At 46.5% G+C, this 20331-nt stretch overlaps 1 protein-coding gene, 2 long non-coding RNA genes and 1 other non-coding gene across 6 annotated transcripts; 2 read left to right on the top strand and 2 right to left on the bottom strand.

The window, feature by feature from the left end:
- Positions 1-1851: 1851 nt before the first annotated feature.
- LOC120678657 (signal peptide peptidase-like 1) lies at positions 1852-4993 on the top strand. Of its 3 annotated transcripts, none has more exons than XM_039959921.1 (5): positions 1852-2218; positions 2394-2457; positions 2761-3627; positions 4281-4481; positions 4663-4993. In XM_039959921.1, the coding sequence occupies exons 3-5, from the start codon at positions 2830-2832 to the stop codon at positions 4777-4779; spliced, it is 1116 nt and encodes a 371-aa protein (XP_039815855.1). In that variant the 5' UTR covers positions 1852-2218; positions 2394-2457; positions 2761-2829; the 3' UTR covers positions 4780-4993. The 3 variants fall into 3 exon arrangements, with proteins under 3 accessions (XP_039815855.1, XP_039815852.1, XP_039815853.1); XM_039959918.1 differs by having other exon boundaries at positions 1856-2218; positions 2747-3627; XM_039959919.1 differs by having other exon boundaries at positions 1974-2218; positions 2829-3627.
- Positions 4994-5278: 285 nt separating this feature from the next.
- LOC120678658 lies at positions 5279-5865 on the bottom strand. Its single transcript, XR_005676682.1, has 2 exons — positions 5750-5865; positions 5279-5619 (listed from the first exon to the last, which is right to left on the bottom strand). It is a non-coding gene; the product is annotated as an uncharacterized LOC120678658 (long non-coding RNA).
- Positions 5866-8460: 2595 nt separating this feature from the next.
- TRNAV-CAC lies at positions 8461-8534 on the bottom strand. The gene has a single exon. It is a non-coding gene; the product is annotated as a tRNA-Val (tRNA).
- A 114-nt stretch (positions 8535-8648) lies between these two features.
- On the top strand, positions 8649-9725 carry LOC120679855. The gene is made up of 2 exons (XR_005677361.1): positions 8649-8833; positions 9501-9725. It is a non-coding gene; the product is annotated as an uncharacterized LOC120679855 (long non-coding RNA).
- Positions 9726-20331: the final 10606 nt, after the last annotated feature.

The raw sequence follows: 20331 nt of genomic DNA, 5'->3' as shown, positions 1-20331 counted from the left end.
GCATCCATAGGATATGTGTGAATGCGTGAAAGAAGAGATTGTGCTTATATTTTCTGAATCATATTTCAGATTTGGGATCCGTTTGCACCATTATAATTCTTATATTTTTTATCAACGAAACAAGACCAATCTGTCCATATTTTGAAACCATATCTTTAATAGGCAAAGAATTGCCTATAGCAAACTATGAAAAGCCGTCAATAAATCAAATAAAATTTATAATATTATTTACCAAAATTGCCTACGTCTTTGGTACAAAATATTCACTCTTTCCACTTAATTATCCAGTCATAATGCCATCATATCATTAGTGCTCATTTCTGGTCATGGACACCATTATCTAAACTCATTTGCCCAAACCAACTTTAATAAGCAATCTTTTACAAACACATAAGCATATTTTTGAAAAATCATAAGCATATTAGAACAAAGGCATAGCATTTTCCACCATGAAAAAGTTGCCATCTAAACATATGCAAGTAGGATCTTATTTTGAAGGTATCATTGAGAGGAACACAATAGTCTAATCGGATTTTAACTCGCATGCTTGCTCTTCAATTTATGATTATTAAGTTTTGAAACCACATTCACTGTGTTCGGCTGGTATACAGCCCTCCAGCTCTACAGTGTTTCTCTCTCACAATACTCCAGCTCCAGCCTCCAGCCACCAGCCAGGTAACAGTATTTTTCTCTCACACCACTCCAGCTCCAGCCTCCAGCTCCAACCTGCCGAACACGGTGATTGCATCTGATGTGTCATCTAATTGTACTTGTCTCTGCACATAGTAGTGAAGTCAGCGTGGGAGAGAGAAATGAAAAATAGAGCCATCAGCACATGGTGCTGGGATAGTCACAAGCATGCACGATGGTAAATAAGCCACATGATGACCATATTGTAGTCCTTCCGCACGGCCATCCGTAGAGAAGCTATTACCTTATTTTTATACTTGGCGTCACTTGCTTATATCCAATAATAATTACTCCTACAAATGAGATATAATAATTACTCTTTCCAATGTCTTCTATTTGACATCAGCTAGTTTAATATCAGAGATAGTTATAAGATAATGAAATGCAAAACTTGGCTTCCGCGTACTAAGATAGAAAATCTACTTTAAACTAGAAAGAATTTATTGTATTAGAGAGTTCAAGTTTTGATAAATATAGTTTTGCCGCCGATTTATATTCTCACAGTATGGAGTATATTTACAAAATATGTTTTGAATGAAAATAGCAGCATTTGAATGTCACATGACTTTGTGTTGGAATTGACAAATAAAATTGGTTGGAAGAATTGAATCATCGAATCAAAGGTAGAACGGAGAAAAAAAAATCAACAAGCTTTCTTGGCAAGAAATAAAAATGAAAACATGAGACCAATATACCATATTAGCCTAGAATATTCATCACTATGATGACTAGTTTTAGATAACCAGTCAATCCGACAAAATCAGTAAGAGAACATAATTATTTCACTTAATTGTAAAAGTGTTAATAATTTATAACTTTAAAATATGAGTTGAGCTTGAAAAAAAATAGTAGGAGAAATATCTTTTAACATCAGTTTAGAATACATAAAACCATTACACTGCATACAAAACGTGGAAATAATCATGTAATTATGGATGAACCCACGCACTCACTGTCTGCTACATACTAATTGTGCACGCTGAGATTTGAATTGGGCTTTCTCAAAAAAGATTTAAGTTTGTCAAAGAAAACGAAAGGCTAGGGGAATTCTTCTCACTCTCTTTCCCTTCCCAAATCGTTAGGTCAGGCTGTTTGGTCCTGTTTAGATACAAGTATAAAGAAACTAAATTCCAGTTCTAGATAAAAATAAACTAAAATCGCATTGGTAAGCGAGGGCCGTTTCCTCGCCTGCCTTCCGCCCGACCCTCTCCCTGCGCCGCCTCCATCTCGTGATTCTCGTGCTCCGAAGGTGGATTGGAGGCTGCTTTCGCCGGTCGCCTGACACAGCAAAGGAGCCGCACCTCTCCACCAAAGCATCAGGGGCCCCAGGGCAGCCTCTCGTCCACCCCCGACCGATCCTCCTCGCCTGACTGCGCCGCCATCCCGCACGCCTACTTCCACCCAACTGCGCCAGTCTCTCTCCCAGTCCCAGGCCTGACCTTCCTCGTCTCAGCGCTCTAGACTGCATGCCGTGACACGGAAAGCCGGGGAGATCCACGGAGGCTTGGATTGATTTCTTCTTCCCTTGGTAAGGAACCCCAGCCACCGGCTTGCCAGGAAGGATTTATTCCCCTGTTTCAGTACTTTGCTTTGTCCTGGGGATCTTCCTTCCCTTCTCCTTTTCCTGTGGGTGTGAGCAATCGAATCAAAGTATTTCATTTGCCCTGTCGTGTTAACTGCGGATTTGTTCGTGGTTCCACCAGGTTCTTCGTCCTCAATCGGCGCCAGATCCGTTTCAGTTTTCGGCCCCCCATCGGACTACCCAAGGTGCGGGAGCACTCATTCCAGCTTCTTTTTTTTTTCCTAAGAAATTGACTAAAACCTCATCACCCGTGGCCCCATGCTCAATTTTTGTCCCGCACAAAGCTAAATTTCCAATATAGTTGTCATCGTTGCTGAAAAACTTCAATCTTTCTAGTTGACTTTCTGCTGCTGGAGTGTTTTCCTTAGCGAATTTACACAACGATTAACAAAGATCGTAGCAACTAAAGAATTGGAAGAATGAATCAAGCTTTATATGTTTTAGCTTTCCTTGATACTTGCCGTTGTTTATTAGTTTTGGCATGGCAGGTGGAAGATACTTGGGTTAGTCAGAGCATAGAACAAGGGGCTGAATTTTGAAATTGATTTTTCCATAGGATGGAATCCTTGTGGAAGCTGACCTACTTGCTTGAGCCTGCATCACTTGCTCTCATTGCCACAGCCATTTCGGTGGCCTATGCATCAGCATCGCGTGCTCTAGACTATGGCAAGGAGATGGAGAGGAACTTGGATTTTTCAGAGGCTTCCATTACATTGGATCGGTCGCAGGCTCTAATGATTCCCCTTGCAAGCTCATGCAGTCTGTTGCTGATGTTCTACTTGTTCTCATCTGTCTCACATCTCGTGACCGCTTTTACCACTGTGGCCTCAGCAATGGCACTGTTCTTTTGCCTGTCTCCATACATTACCTACCTCAAGACACAATTCAATCTAATGGATCCATTCATGTCCAGGTGTTGTTCAAAGTCGTTTACCCGGTTGCAAGGTTTGCTGATGCTCTTCTGCATAGCCACAGTGTTAGCCTGGCTGGTTTCAGGGCATTGGTTGCTAAATAATGTTCTGGGGATTTCCATATGTATAGCATTTGTCAGCCATGTCAGGCTTCCCAACATAAAGATTTGTGCATTGCTTCTGGTATGCTTGTTTGTGTACGATATTTTCTGGGTGTTCTTCTCAGAGAGGTTCTTTGGAGCAAATGTTATGGTCTCTGTTGCCACTCAGAAGGCATCTAATCCTGTTCACACAGTAGCAAACAAGCTTAGTCTGCCAGGGTTGCAGTTAATTACAAAGAAACTGGAGCTTCCAGTCAAGCTTGTTTTTCCGAGAAATTTGTTGGGTGGGATTGTTCCAGGAAGTAGTCCCGGTGATTACATGATGCTTGGCCTTGGAGACATGGTAAGTTATTTATACCTCGATTTTCCAGTTAGTTCTGTGATTCAACTTTCATCTTGAAGTCCATCATAGGATAAGTAGCTTTGATGATTTTGCTATCAGTATTCAGTACATCAAAACTTATGCTGGCCTACACAGTATCTGTCTTGCTTATGTGTATGTTACATTCCAGAATAAGTTAATCACCAAAATAATGGTGATTGGTAACTTAGTAAAGAATGTTTATGCTGGATGAAAATCACATATATAACATGTAAAGAAGAGATGGCAAGAACTTGTGAGTGTTATCACTTAAGGCAATAGAAATGCTAGAACTTGTTCATTGTCCACTTTGGCAATTAGGTTATCGTGGCACCAAGCTACACACACTCCTCAATCAGCTTGATAAAAAAAAAAATTGGTGTACAAGGATGTAGTGTACTGCCGTACAAATTCTGTAGCTAATTTCCACCCTACATATTTGCTTGTTCTACTCTAAAATTTTCATTTCAGACTTAAGAGAGCTGGGTAACATTATTTGTGTATTCACCTTGAAGAATTCTTCAGATAAAGCAGCATGATTACTAGTATTTCTCATGCCTCGAGTTATCCCCTATCCATATTCATGATGATCTGGATTTAATCAGTTGTGCGTGTGTTTGCCGTGACATCTGTAGGCTATTCCAGGGATGCTTCTAGCCCTTGTACTCTTCTTCGACAACCGGAAGCACAAAGATGCGAATATTCCATCAGATGTGTCTCCCTCAAAGCGGCAAAACTATGTCTGGCATGCCCTAACAGGGTATGGTGTAGGCTTGGTAGCTGCATTAGCTGCTGGGATATTGTCTCAATCTCCCCAGCCTGCCTTACTCTACCTGGTAAGTGTTGCCTGGTTAAACAGTCAGGTTTGAGAAATCACTACCATTTTTTGTTCTGTTGAATTCTGCTTCTCTGACTTGGTCGCGCCCATCACATAGCATTGAGTCATGGCCTTACAAGCTACAGCTCCACTCTTATAGCACACTTGATGTAGTTTCTGATAGAATTTATGGCCTTCAGGTGCCATCGACACTGGGGCCTGTCATGTACTTGTCATGGTTAAGGAACGAGCTGTGGGAGCTGTGGGAAGGATCTGGGCCGATTCTAAACGAGAAAGCTCGTTTGCTGGAGGTCTAAGATCCAAGGGGACCAAAAAATATCAGCGCCCACCATGATGCAATCTAATTTAACATCACTTCAGCTCCTCATACTGAGGATAGTATTTATAAGCTAGAATTGTCTAGTAATGTAAGCTTGTACGCTGCTGTTTTCCTCGCAAGAGGAAGCACATATGTATCACCTAACTGCTTGTAATAGAAAGGTTCAATGCATTTCAGCTTATACCCTTGGATCTGCTCTTGAGCGACTGCTTGAATGGTGTGAGTTAGTGCCGTGGCTGTTGCCATCAGTGATCAAGTGTCGCTCATATTTTGCAAGATGGTTTTGATATGATGCTCCACAGAGCAGTGTTACTCTGTTGGTACACTAGTTATAAACCAGTCACTAGTCAGAACTGGTGTTTGGTCGAATTTGTTAGAAAGAAAGAAAAAAAATGCAAAAGGTGGGGTTTCCACAGCATTTGCATTTGCTGAAGAGTAGATGGTGGTAAGCATTCGCAGATTCCACTGGAGAAATGTGGAGCATGACTCAGCAAGAGTTTGCCTTTACAAGATTATGAGGCAATTACATGCTCATTGATTCACACTGCAACGTCTCAGACTCTCAGTAGACTCAGCAAGCTACTGTGATCAATGAAGCGTCTACGATGTAGCCAGCAGACCAAGACGGCTGCATTACATTACAGAGGAGGAGCAGTGTCTTGGGGAGTTGGGGTGAATGGCAGGCAGGGTGTGCTCTGTGTCGATGGAGGTGCCGGAGGCCCAGACCACTCCTCTGGAAGACAAACGAAGTAGAGAGCGCTCCGTTCCTTGTTGATTTAAAATCCCTCATCTGCAGATGCCGTTCCCAGTGCTGCTGCTGCAGAACAGAAACACAAAACACAAGGAAAAGGAAATGAAAGCAGCATCAGCATTCAGCAGCAGACTGAGGCATCATTTGTTATTCATAACCACAAAGACTAACAAGCAAGTTGTTGGACTGCACCTACCTTGAGTGTAGAAGCTCACGTAGGGAACAACATTGTACTCGTAGAAGCCAGGGCCGTCTCCTACCGAGGGTTTACAAAACCGGTGGGAACCGGTCCGGTTTGACCGGTAACACCGGCCCGGTTCCGGTTTGGGCCGGTACCAAACCGGCCCAAATTCAAAATTCAAATTTGAATTTCAAAAAAAAATGAAAAATTCCTAAAAATACTTCAAGGTGCGACGAATCTAATAGTATCAAATTTTTTCAAAAATTCGTTCGTTTAACATATTTTTCGGGCATTTAAAGTTAAACCAAAAAAGAAAAGGAAAAAATGAGACGGCCCATTAAGGCCCACTTGGTAAACCGGTCGGTAAACCGGTCAAACCGGCCAGTATACCGTTCCAAACTGATTACACATGCGATTTTGAATTTGGATTTGAATTCAAACCGGCCGGTAAACCGGTCAAACCGGCTGGTATACCGGTCCAAACCGATTACACATGCGATTTTGAATTTGGATTTGAATTCAACCGGTTTCCGGTCCGGTAAACCACTATCGGAGGACGGCAATTTGACCAGACCGGTCGGCATTATTAACCCTGCATCCGGTCAGACTTCCGATCCACGGAGAAGAAGCCATCCACCGTCCCCACCAAGATGATGCCAAGGCCATGGCCAAATCCGAGCACATCGATGACGGGGAGCAGCGTCCTGAGGTCAATCACTCCGCCTCGTGTCCATTCCATGGCGCCTCCGCTAGACGACCAGAGGCAGAGCCTGCAGCCCTCCATCCTCGCGAACCCCAGGCCGCCGTCCTCCGTCGTCGTGAGCGCGATGCGCTGGTTATGGGACGCCGGCGGCAGGTGCACCACGGACATGGCGCGCGTGCCGAGCTCGTACCTGAGCACCCTGGTCCTCATCTGGCAGACGAAGTAGAGCGCGTCCCCGACGAGGACGCCGCGCGCCATGTCGACGTGGTCACCACCGCCGCCGCCGCCCGGGTGCTGAGGCGCGTGAAACGCCGGCTCGCTCCACGCAGCGGGCTCGGGCGACGAGTAGAAGCAGGCGAAGGTCCCCTCGGCGTCCGTGCCCACGAGGACGACGCGGAAGGGCCCGTCCGGGTCGTCCTCGCAGAGCAGCGCGGCGTTCCAGCTCCGCGGGCGCCGCGGCAGCGCGGGGGCTGGCAGGTCGATGTGGCCGCGGTCGCTGGCGGCGAGCGGGTCCCAGACGGCGAGGCGGATCGCCGCCTGCGCGGGAGCTGCGGCGGAGGCACGGTGGAGGAGGACGCGGCCGGCGCGGGCGTCGAGCGCGTGCCAGCCGCGGCGGGCGGGCACGAGGCCGCGGTGCGAACGAAGCGGGCGGAGCAGGCGTCGTCGGCGCCGGCGCGGGACACGTCGTTGCAGAGGAAGCCCAGCATCGGGGCGGGGCGGCGGTGGAGGCTGCGGAAGCGGCGGCGGAAGGTGGGGCCTGCGACGAGGCGGCACCAGCGCTTGCAGACGAGCGCGGCGGGGACGAGGCGCGGGGTCGTCCGGCGGGGTGCGGAGGAGGATCTCCTCCACGAGCTCGTCCGCTAGCGCCGGCGGAGCGCGTGGCATCGGCGGCGGCGGTTCCATCTCCATGGTTGGCTTGTTGTGTGATGGTGCCAGCCGGGTGAGTCAGAGCAGAGTAGAAGGGATCGAAGCCAAGTGCGATGCGATGCGACGCTGCAGCGAGCTTCTCCGGCCACGGCCAGGTTGACTTGATCGTCAATTCGTCTTCGTCATCGTGGTCGCCTTCGTGGTAGAATCAGAATGGTTGCTGAGTGACGTCACGCATGACACATTCCAATGTGGCAACACGAAAGTGATGTGGTTTAGCGAACGAAGCAGACTCTCGAGTCATTCAGAACTGAAATGCTACCACCAGAGTCCAAGCTGAGGCCATGGCAATGGTTTTGGCAGCTGAAATTGCAGGTATCTTCCAGGTTCCAGCTACAGCATTTGATTCTAAACTCAGACAACCAGTCCTGTCCTGATATCATAAACGGGCAAATCGATCATCGAGTGCTACAACTTTATGGATACGAGGGAGGCTCCAGCCTTTCAATGCCGATTTCTGTCAGCACTCAGTGTGCAAGGCCCTACATACTCATGGAGTCATGGTCATGGGAACAACACAACCCACTCTCTAGCAGTTCGATCTGCTAGATTTTTTGTAATAACAATTTTCTCGATCATGTCCGCATGCCAATCATCTCGAAGGCTGCCCTTTCATAGAGGAGCTGCACTGTGCATCCTGCAGGGATGAATCTGATCTCCTTCATGTACTCTGTTCTTAAAGATTAATGAAAGTTGTTATCAAAAGTAAAAAAAAAAGGAAAGCATGGCAACACAGTGGCGAATGCTTTTGTTGCATCAGCAGAACAGCTAGTAGTATAGCTGAATAAAGATCTGAGCTTGCTCATGCATGGCCTTATAGGCTCGGAAGAAAGTAGAGTACATGTGCGGCGGCACCGTCAACTGATTCAGCGGGCGGTTGGTCCAAAAATTCACTAGGACAGCCTACTATATATGCGAATCTCATCTCATTTGTAAAGAGAAAATCTCACCCACCCACACACAACGAAATGACAAATGTATATGCAGATCTATCTCAACAATACAAAATGGGATAGCTATGCTATGTGAAAACTCTGTCATTGGCTCATTTTTTTTGTACAGAAAAAAAGAGCGAAAAGGACAAAATAAAGCTTGTTGTCTGAGCCCAGGTTCGAACTGGGGACCTTTAGTGTGTGAGACTAACGTGATGACCAACTACACCACCCAGACGATATTGCTCGATGCTTGAGAAGGAACTATTTGGCTGTTAAACAATCCGAACACGACGTGGCTTGTTCTAGTTTCATCTCCTCGCTTCCGCCGGTTTCCATTCCATTCCACCCCCGGGCAGAGTGTGAGACTCGCCGACAGCCCACACCCCCAGCAACCCACAGGTTGATTCGCAGTCAGCGATGCCGCCGGTGGTCTCGAGATCCGACAGGATAGTTCGCCGGACGGCGATGGTCGGCGCTGCCACCGCCGCCTACTTGCTCCTCACCGCCGACTACGGCCCCAACTACCCCAACCCCGTACGTGCGCTTTCTACCATCCTGCCTTATAGCAGCAGCTTAGCTTCTGTGCGCGTCCAAATAATCACATCATAGCCTTTAATTTGTTGTTCTCATGCGATTACTAGCCTAGATATTACCGTATCAAGCTAGGTCAATTCTTAATTTGCTTCTGATGCATGCAACATTTAATAATTATAGCACCTCCATCTTTATCTCTTGCAATGGTCCGTACCATACCCCGTATCATTATGTAGTAATCAAGTTCAGTAGCTAGCATGCATGTTTTGTTTGAGTATTGCCTTGCACCTGAATCTGAGTATATATCTATTATGAATGAACGCTAGCCATCTAATGGCCAAGAATGAGGTCTTCAGTAACTCATCTTTAACTTGTCCACCGTTTTAATTAATCATCAACATATATAACTCAACTTAATGCTTCATCATTTAGGCACTTTTACCGGCCATCTTCAACAAACACCCGCGCGCATGCACACACAGAGAGAGATATACACTACTACATCTTATGTGTAGCTACACCTAACTAATTACTGAACAAATTTTCAGTAATAAATGCTGCACGCGATTACTAAACACCATTTTAATAGTAGATGTGCATCATCAATTTGCTAGCTTATTGATACTACTCATGATATGAGTTTGTTGCAAATTAAATTCATTTGCAGATAAGGAAGGGCATGGAATCGTTGGCGCTCTTCTCCAAACCAGACAGGAGCGTTCAGCAGGCTCAACAAGCTGAAACTAATTCGAAGCAGCCAGATGGTAGTTAAATAAAGTAGTAGTAGTACTTATGCTAGCCGGATCAGTTTATTTCCCCTTGTTCCCATCATGTCCATGTATCGTGAACAGTACTACGTTTCAATAATAACCTGTGCCTGCTACGTTCATTATGTTGATGTGTTGGTTGTTTCTACTCCCTCCATTTTAAATTGTAAGTCATTTGAACTTTTTCTTTTCAGATAGTTAAACTACTTTTATATTTTATCAAAATTATAGAAAAAATTAAAAAGATTTATAGTACAAAATATATATACTATGAAAGTATATTTTATTTAATAAAAATCTAACGATAATTATTTGGTATTATAAATGTTAGTACTTTATTTATAACTTTGGTTAAATTTGAAATTTTTTAACTCTTCAAAAAATAAGAATGATTTAACGGATGGACTAGATAGCTAGGGGCCGGGGTAGGAGAGGAACCTATCAAGAACCGAAACGTGAGGCAGGCTGGGTTCATTTTTGTTTGCGCATCAGCTTTGTCAGGGGACTATCGATCCTGAGGAGAATCAAAGTGTAGAGAATCTCCGTACTGCAAATCGCTTTCAAAACACACATACACATTGATGGATATTACTAATTTATTTAAAAGATACATGGTACAAAGGCAGCACGTGTAGATAGATATAGAACGGAGTACATACATACTACTACATGACTTTATCCAAAAAAAAAAAACATACTACTACATGATAGATTTTTTTTTACTAAGGAGGCATGCCAGGGAGCCCCTTTGGTGTAGTGAGGATGTAGATTCTATTATAGCCAACCAGTTCCAGTACGAAAAAACTGCTTGGGGTAATATTTTTGGTTTTGATTATGCTGTGCTGGTTCATCAAACTTTGGAATTACTTCTGATAATGACACTTCTTCCTCTACCCCCATCCCTTTTATCTAGAAGAACTTACGCAAGTGTCTTGCCGCAAGCAACAAGCAGTGTTGGTCTTGATATTGGCTCTGAACTAGCTAATTTCCTACTTGTATAGTGACAATGTCAACCATTTGACGATGATTTCAACATCCTAAACTAGTGGCATGAGCACAAATAACATGTCCCGTGCTTTCAATCTTAGCTAAAGATGTTTTGTTTGTGCCTATGTCTGCTATATGTTAAGAGCCTGCTTTTAGTCTAATTGGCAGGATCATGAAGGAGGGTCGATGATCGACCCCTGAAATGTTGGAGATGCTATCCTACATCAATTATTGCGAAGTCAGGGAGGCAAGAGCACAACATGATATGTATCTTAAGTATTAGTTGAGATAGCATGTACTCTTTTGTCATATCTAGGGTTTCTGACAAGATGTGAGTTTTATCTAGCTAGATAGGTTTTTAGTGAGGCAGCCATTGCACCGGGTCAAACTTGAAATATATGTTTCTGTCTATTTTCTCCACGTGCTCTATTCGAATATCACTATGGTTTTATGTTTGGTTTGAATTTATGATTGTGTGTGAAAAAATCTCTTCTGAGCTGTTTGAGCCTACATGATTAATTAACTCCAAATTGTATGTGCATGTGTTGAGGAACCAGCTCGCGGTGCCGGCACGACTAAGCCTTTGGGGATATTTAACTATTTGTCATTATTATGGATGTCACCTCTCCAGTTGTCATTTTTACAAATTACTCTACATATTTGCCATTCAGAGTGAAATATTTTTACATATTTGCCAATCATCTGACGTGGCACACCAGTTAGGATTGCCGATGTGTCCCGAGCATGCAAAAAGTCCTCATTGCCCCTTATAACTTTCACAATGTTCAGCTGTGTGAGCAGTCTCTCTTTCTTGGGCGGTGGGAGCTGGGGAACAGCTCGACTCGTCGGCAAGCACCGAGAGAGAGAGAGGAAAATCCACCACGGGGGCTCCGGAAGTCTCTCGGTGGTGCTACAGTGAGGAGGGGCGAAAAAGAGGCGACTGGTGTTCCTCCGTCTTCCGCCGGCGGAGGCGGCGGTCTTCTTCGCCTCCGGCGGCCGTTTCGGCGTCGGGAGGTGGAGGAGACCGTGGATCTCTCGCCGGCGGGTAGGTTAGGTCCTAGGTATCTAGGTTTGGTGTCCTGGCGGCGGCGGCGAGCGGGATGGCCGGCGCCGCGATGGAATAAGTCTCTCCGCCCTGGATCCTGCCGCGGCGGCGTCCGCTCCGGCGCCGGTGTGGGGGTTGTGGGAGTTTGCTCATCCAGGTTAGGTCTTTTCCTTTCTTGGTGGGTTTGTACAGGAGCTTGTTTTGTTTGTCATCCGGTACGGAGGTTGGTGGACTTTTGCCGTCTTCCTCCGCGTTATGCTGGCGACGAGGTGGGCGGAGGGGCGGTTCCGGGTGGTGCGATGGGGAGAAGTGCGGTTCGAGCTTCTTTTGCTCGGATTCGTGGCCATGGCGGAGCGGGGCGCGTCCCCGACCGATGCAATCCATCAGTGCTCAAGATCTCGTCTCAAGGGGCGGGTGATTTCTGCGGTTCGTGTCAAAGCCATAGGGCGTTGTGGCTCCTCCTGGCCGGGTTGTGGTGCTGTTCGTCTCCGGCTCCCCCTGGTGGCTTCTTCGATGACGTTGTTCACCGGCGATGGCGGCGGCGGCGGCGGCAGTCCCTGTTGGCAAGAGCAGAGAGCCATGAGGGCGTGCTTGTATTTCTCTTTTTTTCTTGGGCCTTCTCTGCAATTTGGGGTGTGACACCCATGGTTAACCTTACCGTTGGGAACCGGTCCGGTTTGACCGGTTACCGGTCAAACCGGTCCGGACCGGTTCCGGTTCCGACCGGTTCCCAACCGGTCCAAATTCAAATTTTGAATTTGAATTCAAAAAAATGAAAAATTCCCAAAAAATTCCTAAAAATATTTCAAGGTGTGATGAATCTAATGGTGTAAAAATTTCTCAAAAATTCGTTCATTTAGTATGGTTTGCGGAATTTAGAAGTTAAATCAAAAAAGAAAAAGAAAAAAAACGACGGCCCATTAAGGCCCATCGCGCGGCACAGCGTATTTAACCTATCCACAACCATCCCGCAGCCTCACCAGCCACTCGTCCGCTCCTCTCGCCCCCTAGGAAGCCCTGTCCGCCGCCCGCATACGCCGTCCGCCGCCCTGACCCGGCCAGCCGGCTCCTGAGAGCGGCTAACCGGCCCCCGCACCGGTAAGCCGTGGCGCCACCGGATCCACCGGTTAGCCGCCCTCGGAGGCCGGTTTACCGGCCCGGCTAGGCGGTAAACCGCCACGAGCGGCGGTAAGCCGCCGGCAGGTGAGGTTTTTTTCCCTAGATGATTTTAGATGATTTTTTTTAGGATTTAGATGTATGACTTAGGTATATTTAGAATGTAGGTAAGATTTAGGATTTAGGATGTTTTAGGATTTAGAATGTTTTAGGATTTAGGTGTATTTAGATGATTTTAGACACTATGACTTAGGAGTTAGAATATTAGATGATATATTTTTGTTGTCCATGTATGCAGATAGACAATGGCAAGCAGAGATGTTGTATGGGAACACGGGGAAAATCTTTATCCCGGATGGCGATGCAACTATTGTCGTACGCAGAAAGGAGGAGGTGGTGCGACTAGATTGAAACAACATTTGGCTGGGCGCGGGGCGGAGGTGGTCCATTGCAGGAATGTGCCACCTGATGTGCGGGACTTCTTTCAGCGTGAGTTGGATAGGGCAAAGAAGGCAACTGCTGACCGGGCTCGAGAGAGGTTGAGACGGGAGAAGGCTGCAGCGGAGGGAAACTATCCCGGTGATGAAGAAGATGAGGAAGCTCAGGTGCAGCGTGCCATGGATCTATCAAGAGCGGAAGCAGAGTTCCGACGGGGGGTGGAACAGAGAGGAGGTGCATATGAGCGTGGAGGAGGTAGTGGTTCGACGAGGGGGAATGTTATGCAGAGGATGTTTGGAAGGTCCACTTCGCAGAGGGAAAGTCCTGTGGTGGAGGACTATAACTTGGCAGCTGGTGGGAGAAGAGGAATGATGCAACCAAGGATTGATACAGGCTCCTGGACGCAGAAGGGTAAGAACGCAAAGGAAGCTATTGGTAAAGCTTGGTCAAAGTTTTTCCATATTGCAGGAGTTCCTGGAAGACAGGCTGACAGTCCATACTTTATCAGTGCGGTCAGGGAGACACAAAAGTGGGGTAAGTTTTCTTTCATTGCAATGATACCTATGAGCGTACATCCTTGTATCTCATGATTTTCATATGGTTTGCAGGTGAAGGTATCGCATCACCCACTGGACGGGATATTGATGGCAAGTACCTTGATCAGAACGAGCAAGACTTGAAGACAAGGTACGTAAAGTTTCAGAAAGACTGGCCCTTATTTGGCGTCACGTTGATGTGTGATTCATGGACTGGTCCGACGAGGATGAGTGTCATCAACTTTTTGATATATTGCAATGGGGTCATGTGGTTCCATAAGTCTATTGATGCGACCGGAAGAACTCAAGATGCTGCATATTTGTTCAAGGTAGTCCCTAAACATGTTTCATTCGCATGGTGTATGTTTTGACATGTTACTAAACAATCTGTCTTCCATTGCAGGAGATTCAAAAGGTGGTGGAAGAGATTGGACCGGAGAATGTCGTGCATGTAGTCACCGACAACGGCTCGAATTACAAAAAAGCATGCAACGAACTACTAAGTGACGTGTATGACCACATAGTTTGGACACCGTGTCTAGCACACACCGTCAATTTGATGTTGAAGGATATAGCTCGAAGGCCTGAACATGGTGTTATCATCAAGCAGTGCAAGCGAATTTCAAATTGGTTACACAATCATGGTCAGTTGAATACAATGACGAGGAACGCAATCGGTGGTGAGTTGGTCAAGTGGAATGCCACTCGATTTGGAACCAACTACATGTTCCTAGAGAGCATCTATCGGAAACGTGATCGTTTCATGCAGTGGATGGCATCTACTGAGTTCCAACACAGCAAATGGGCGAATACCGAAGATGGTAGATTTACTCATGCAAGTTTTTCAAGTATGGAGTGGTGGGATGCATTGAAATATATCATCGACACGGTTCAACCAATATACAAGTTCCTTCGCTTCGCTGATCAGGACAAGAAGCCGAACATGTGCGAAGTCGTGATGGCCTACCAGACTATGAAACAGGAGCTGAAGTCTTTCTTTGGAACAAATGTTTCCACACTGAAAGAGTATGTTGAGGTGGTGGACGAGAGGTTGCGTGATGTGTTCATAGGCACGTATGTGGGTCCAGGTAAGCACACATCAGTCGTCTATTTTTAAACTCTATTGAAATAATGCTTATTTGAAGTGATTTATATTTTGCAGCTGCTGTCCTAAATCCGAGGTATGCATATACGATGGATCCAACTCAACAAATGTTTCGTGGACTTAAGGATACATTTCAGCGCATGACGGATCTCCAGAGCGCCGTCCAGGCATTGCAGGAGTTTGACGTGTTTCGGCAGAAAATTGGCGAGTATAGCAGTGATATGGCAATGCGGATGGCGATGGACACAAAGACATCCCCATGTAAGAGTTATTCCGTATGAAATTGTTATTTTCTCTATTCGAAAATATTGCTTACATACTCGGTTGCACATGCAGCGTCCTGGTGGATGATGTTCGGATCAAGTACTCCAAAACTGCAGTACCTTGCCATGAGGCTTGTTTCACAATGTTGTTCGTCCAGTGGATGCGAGCGGAACTGGAGTACTTTTGCCTTGCTGCATACAAAGGTTCGCAATCGGTTGTCGCACAAGAAACTTAATAAGCTTGTTTATGTCAACTACAATCTTCGTCTCCGACTTGAGGAGGTCTCCGGGCCACTGATGCGTGAAGAAGGTGATTTCATTGACCAGCTAGCCCATCTTTCTTTCTATGATGAGAAAAATCCGGTGCGGGAATGGATGGAATATGGTAGATCTAACCGGGCTCCAGTTCTGGACGAGGATGATGATGACGGCGACATCCCTCTCCCGTCCCATATTGTCAGAGATCAAATAAACGAGTCAGATCTACGTGAGGCTACGGGGAATGATTCCATCAGCGATTGGGCACGTACAAATATAGGTGACACTCACCTAGGGAAGAGAAAGTTGCAGAAAGGACCTAAGAAGGGTGACCCGAAGCGTCGAAAAGGCAAAGGAACAGCAAAACCAGTGAGCAGCGACACCGAGACTGATGATGGCAAAAGTGAGCGTAGTCCTCCATATCAGGAGTCCGAGGATAGCAGCTCGGCCGATGATGGTGATGATGGTGATGATGGTGACGGTGCTGGGCCTGATGCTGGTGGTGGTGGTAGTGGTGCTGATGCTGCTGCTGGTGGTAGTGGTCGTGCTCGTAGTGTTCGTTTCACAGGTATACATTGCACATACAAATAGACACATATTTCTGACTATTGACTACTAATTATGAAATATGGTTGATTGCAGGGGAGACTCAGTTCACACATGCTACTCAGGACACCGACCATGGAGCACCGCAATCGCAGAGGAGAACAGGTGGACCAACGGACTATGATAGTCCACAGCACTCTTCTTCCTCCTACAGCGATTCGAGGCACTCTTTTCACTATCCCATTCCTGACATCAGCATGCAGCCACCGACGAGATGGGTGTACGAATGGGAAGACCCCCATTTTTACACTATGTTAGTTCAGGAATGGCAGACAACATCGGCGTGGACGGGCCAAACTTGGCAACACTACAAGGCTGAGCTGCTTAGAGTGCGAGGTATCGCTTTGATGTCCAACGCCGAATACCAAACCGCGTCCCAAATGGGGGTCTTCCCATTTCTACGTTGAACTTTCGTTTCATATGTCTAGATGTATGACTCTGTATTTGTATGCACGCTTATTACTATTGTATTTGTATGTATGATTATAACTTGTTGCTTTGGTATGGTCATTTACATTAAAATGTGCATAGCTCATGCCGAAATTTTCTTTTATTTTACACCGGGATCTATTTTTGAAGCGCTGGAAAACAAACCGGTATACCGGTCCAACCGGCCGGTTTACCGGTATAACCGTCCGGTATACCGGTGTAACCGACCGGTTTACCGGTTCGGGCTACCCCTCCCACATCACCGGTATACCGGTCAAACCGGCCGGTAAACCGGACCGTCCGACCGGTATACCGGTCCGTACCGTTTGACCTGCGAGTTTTGAATTCAAACAAATTCAAACTTCCTTTTGTCCGGTTCCGACCGGTATCCGGCCTAACCGGACCGGTAAACCGGTACCGGAGCCCGGCGGTTAGGCCGGTCCGGTCGGGATTAGAAACCCTGGTGACACCTCCTCCGTATCCTTGTACTACGTACTTGTTTTTGTACGTTTTCCTTATCTTTTAATACAGGTACGTTTTATCAAAAAAAAAAAATGTTCAGCTGTGTTGGCCTGAGATGTTCCGACACTTGGACCCCACCCAACGGCACCCCACACTCTCCCTTCCTACTTCTATGGCATGTGGTCCCAACCTGTCATCCCCTACCTCAGGCCGGTGCCCCAATCCACAAGCATGTCGAGCTCCAGAGCCACCGTATGCTCCATCCCCGTCGACTCGCTACAGCAGCAGCGACATCTCACCAACCCAACCCCTCCCCGAAGGCGCACGAGCAGCGGAGCCGCCTTCACCCGCACCGCCGCCGACGCCGGCGTGTTGTCGGATTCGCTCGCCCCGCTGTGCACGGGCTCCTCCCACCTGCTCGGATCCCTTCCCGGCACCCGCCAGCCCGCTGCAACCCCACTTGCACAGTTGCACCGTTCCACGACCTCCTCAGCCTTCGCATGACACGACGGCCTCCAGCCCCGCGGGCTCCGCAACCGCACTGCCCCCGTAGGTGCGGCTAGAACGCCGCCTGCTGCAGGCTAATGGCGCCCTGTGCTGGTTTGACTTTGCTGAGGCTTCATTCCGTTGCTCTTCCACTGCATGAAGAAATAAAATAATTCAAGTCCATGATGATGGCGGCGCCCACGGCTCCCCTTTTCTATGCAGCACCGTGGACCATTTTCATTATTTCAGTAGGAATCGTAGCTTGAAGTATGGATTTGCTCATTGTGTGTGGAATCTGGACTGTGAACGTCGATGGAGCACTAGAATGATTAATGATGGTTGATGACCGCTGCTAATTGTCGTTGCCATTCCAGTACGATTATTATCGATGGCAAATATGTAGAGTCGTTCGTAAGAGCGTCAGCAGTGTGCGGGTTGAAGCCGGTTCTATGCATTTAATGTATGCATAGAACCGGGTCCAACACACTGTAGGGTGGGTTCGATGGAGAGGTGGGTGACGTATGGAACCAGCATTTTATACAATAAAGAAATATACCCCTCTGACTCCATGCACAGCTCCAACGGCCATGAGCTTCAGATTTCAACGGTCTCAATACAACGACACTTGACCGTTGCCTTTAAAGAAAACAATGTTCCTTGTTGCTCAACACAACGCCTCTTCAAAAGGAGTCCGAATAGCCTCTTCCTTCCCTCCAACATTCCTCTCCTGTCTGCTTGTTCCCAGCAGCAGCCTCCTTTGGTCCCAGCAATATTTCTCTGCCTCCTCGCTCCCAATAGCCTAAACAAAAATAGTGAAGCAAAATCAAAACAACACAATACTCATATTTCTTAGTTCATATGGAGCCCTCAGAGGGAAGTTTTAGTAGGTTGGTCAACACTGATCCTAGAAATCCAAGAGCAGATGACACAAGCTTCCACCCCATGCCAAATTTCACACCCAACACTTTCAACCAAACTCAGTTCCCCACCGCACCACCACCATTCAACCAACCCCATTATCCCCAGCATAGTCCACCTACTCATGTAATGCACAACTTGAATCCCTTTGGTGGTGTAGGCGGTTTCCAACAGTATGCCCAGTTTTCGCCAAGTTATCAAGGTTTTCAACCACTACCCAACTTTGCCTACCCAGGTGGAATGTTTGTAGGTGCTGGTGGTGGTGCATCTTCACATGGCTCAGATTCAGCAACCCCGCAATCGCAAATAAGAGAGCCGGAGCAACATGAAGGAAAGGAAGATTCAAGCGGCAACAGCCCGAATGAAGGAAGGAGGGCTGTGAGAATTAATTACACTGAGGAAGAGAACATACGCCTAGTAAGTCTTTGGATTAAGCATTCAGTAGATTCCATTCGTGGCACAGATCAGAGTGGAGAGGCCTACTGGAACAATGTAGCAAAAGGATTCAATGCGGGCCTGCCTGAAGGTGCAAGAAGAAGGTCAAAGGGACAGCTCAAAAGCCATTGGAGTAGAATTAATGCAGCTGTTACCAAGTTCAACTAGCCGTTGGAGAAGCCCTCTATAAATACAATATGAAGGACAGACCACTCAGCACACTTCCTTCTACTCCATCCACCAAAGCAGACCACTACCAACAAATGGCTGAAGACTCTGAGAATCAGCCCATCACTAGTGAGTACCTCCAGAATCTCATGTTGGAGGAAATCAATGACCCAATGGTGGCTCGTGTGGAGGCAAAAATGGAAGCTCGGATTCAAGCTAAACTTCAAGCTCGGGCAGGTAGCAGCCACAACTCAAGAAGGTACATTAATAGGGACCATGAAGTCGGCCATGCAAAATTAGTTGCTGAATACTTTGCTGAGAATCCTTTGTACACTGAGTACCAATTCCGTAGAAGGTTTCGGATGAGAAAGCACATATTTTTGCAAATTGTTGAAGCATTAGAAAATTGGTCCCCTTATTTTCAGTTAAGGAGAGACGCCTTCGGTAAGGTGGGTCTTTCACCGCTGCAGAAATGCACGGCTGCCCTCCGAATGTTAGCATATGGATCACCAGCAGACCTTATGGATGAAGCATTTGGAATTGCTGAAACCACAGCTTTAGAGTGTCTAATCAAGTTTGTTCAAGGTATTAGACACATATATGGGGAGAAATATCTTAGAAGACCTAATGAACAGGATATCCAACGGTTACTCCAAGTTGGAGAGGCAAGAGGGTTACTCCAATTACTTTACCTCTTACTGAAAAGGATAGACTCTTTGCTCAGCATCAAGAGCGAGCAAGAAAAGATGTCGAGTGTGCTTTTGGGATTCTACAGAAAAGATGGGCCATTATACGTCATCCAGCACGTCTATGGGATAGGCAAGAGCTAGAAGATATTATGATGGCATGTATTATTCTGCATAATATGATAGTTGAGGATGAGAGGGACTCATATCAGTTGCAACTGGACACCACTTATGAAGAGGGTCGAGCTGCCAGACCAATTGAAGGACTTGACCATGGACCAATTCATGGATTTACCAGAATTCTAGAGATCAATGATATGATTCATGACAGAGAGACTTATAAACGTCTGCAGGCATATCTAGTGGAACATATATGGCAAAAATTTGGTGGTCAGCAACCTTAGAACTTGTAGTGTCTAGATGTCCTTTGCATGTATCTTGTTATTTTTAGTTTTTTATTGTTGTTGCTGTAGCCTAAATCAATGGAAATTTCTATTGTAACTTCAATTAAATTTTGTAACAATAGTGACCGTGAAACAAGATGCTAATAAGTACTACTCCCAACTCCCAAAACCAGCTGGCCCAAAGATCTGATGCTTCCTATACGATAGCAACACGCAAATTAGCAGGCGTGCATGCACACAACACCAAAACTATTATTAATCAGGGAAAGACAAACCATACCGCAGATTATCAAAGTGATGGCGCATCCTCCATGCACGGATCTGGAGCGGCCGCCTCCGCCTCATGTTCTCCTCCACCCTCTCCAACACGCACTCCTGGAACTTGTCCT

Source organism: Panicum virgatum, chromosome 6N, assembly GCF_016808335.1.
Source record: "Panicum virgatum strain AP13 chromosome 6N, P.virgatum_v5, whole genome shotgun sequence".
NCBI lineage: Eukaryota > Viridiplantae > Streptophyta > Magnoliopsida > Poales > Poaceae > Panicum > Panicum virgatum.
The sequence above is the reverse complement of the archived record's forward strand: the minus strand, read 5'-3'. Positions and strand labels throughout refer to the sequence as shown.

Bases quoted from the DNA above. Each gene is read 5' to 3' on its own strand.
- LOC120678657 (XM_039959921.1), top strand. From the start codon at position 2,830: ATGGAATCCTTGTGGAAGCTGACCTACTTGCTTGAGCCTGCATCACTT. The intron at 3,628-4,280 runs GTAAGTTATTTA...TGACATCTGTAG, and splicing joins TGCTTGGCCTTGGAGACATG to GCTATTCCAGGGATGCTTCT. The intron at 4,482-4,662 runs GTAAGTGTTGCC...TATGGCCTTCAG, and splicing joins AGCCTGCCTTACTCTACCTG to GTGCCATCGACACTGGGGCC.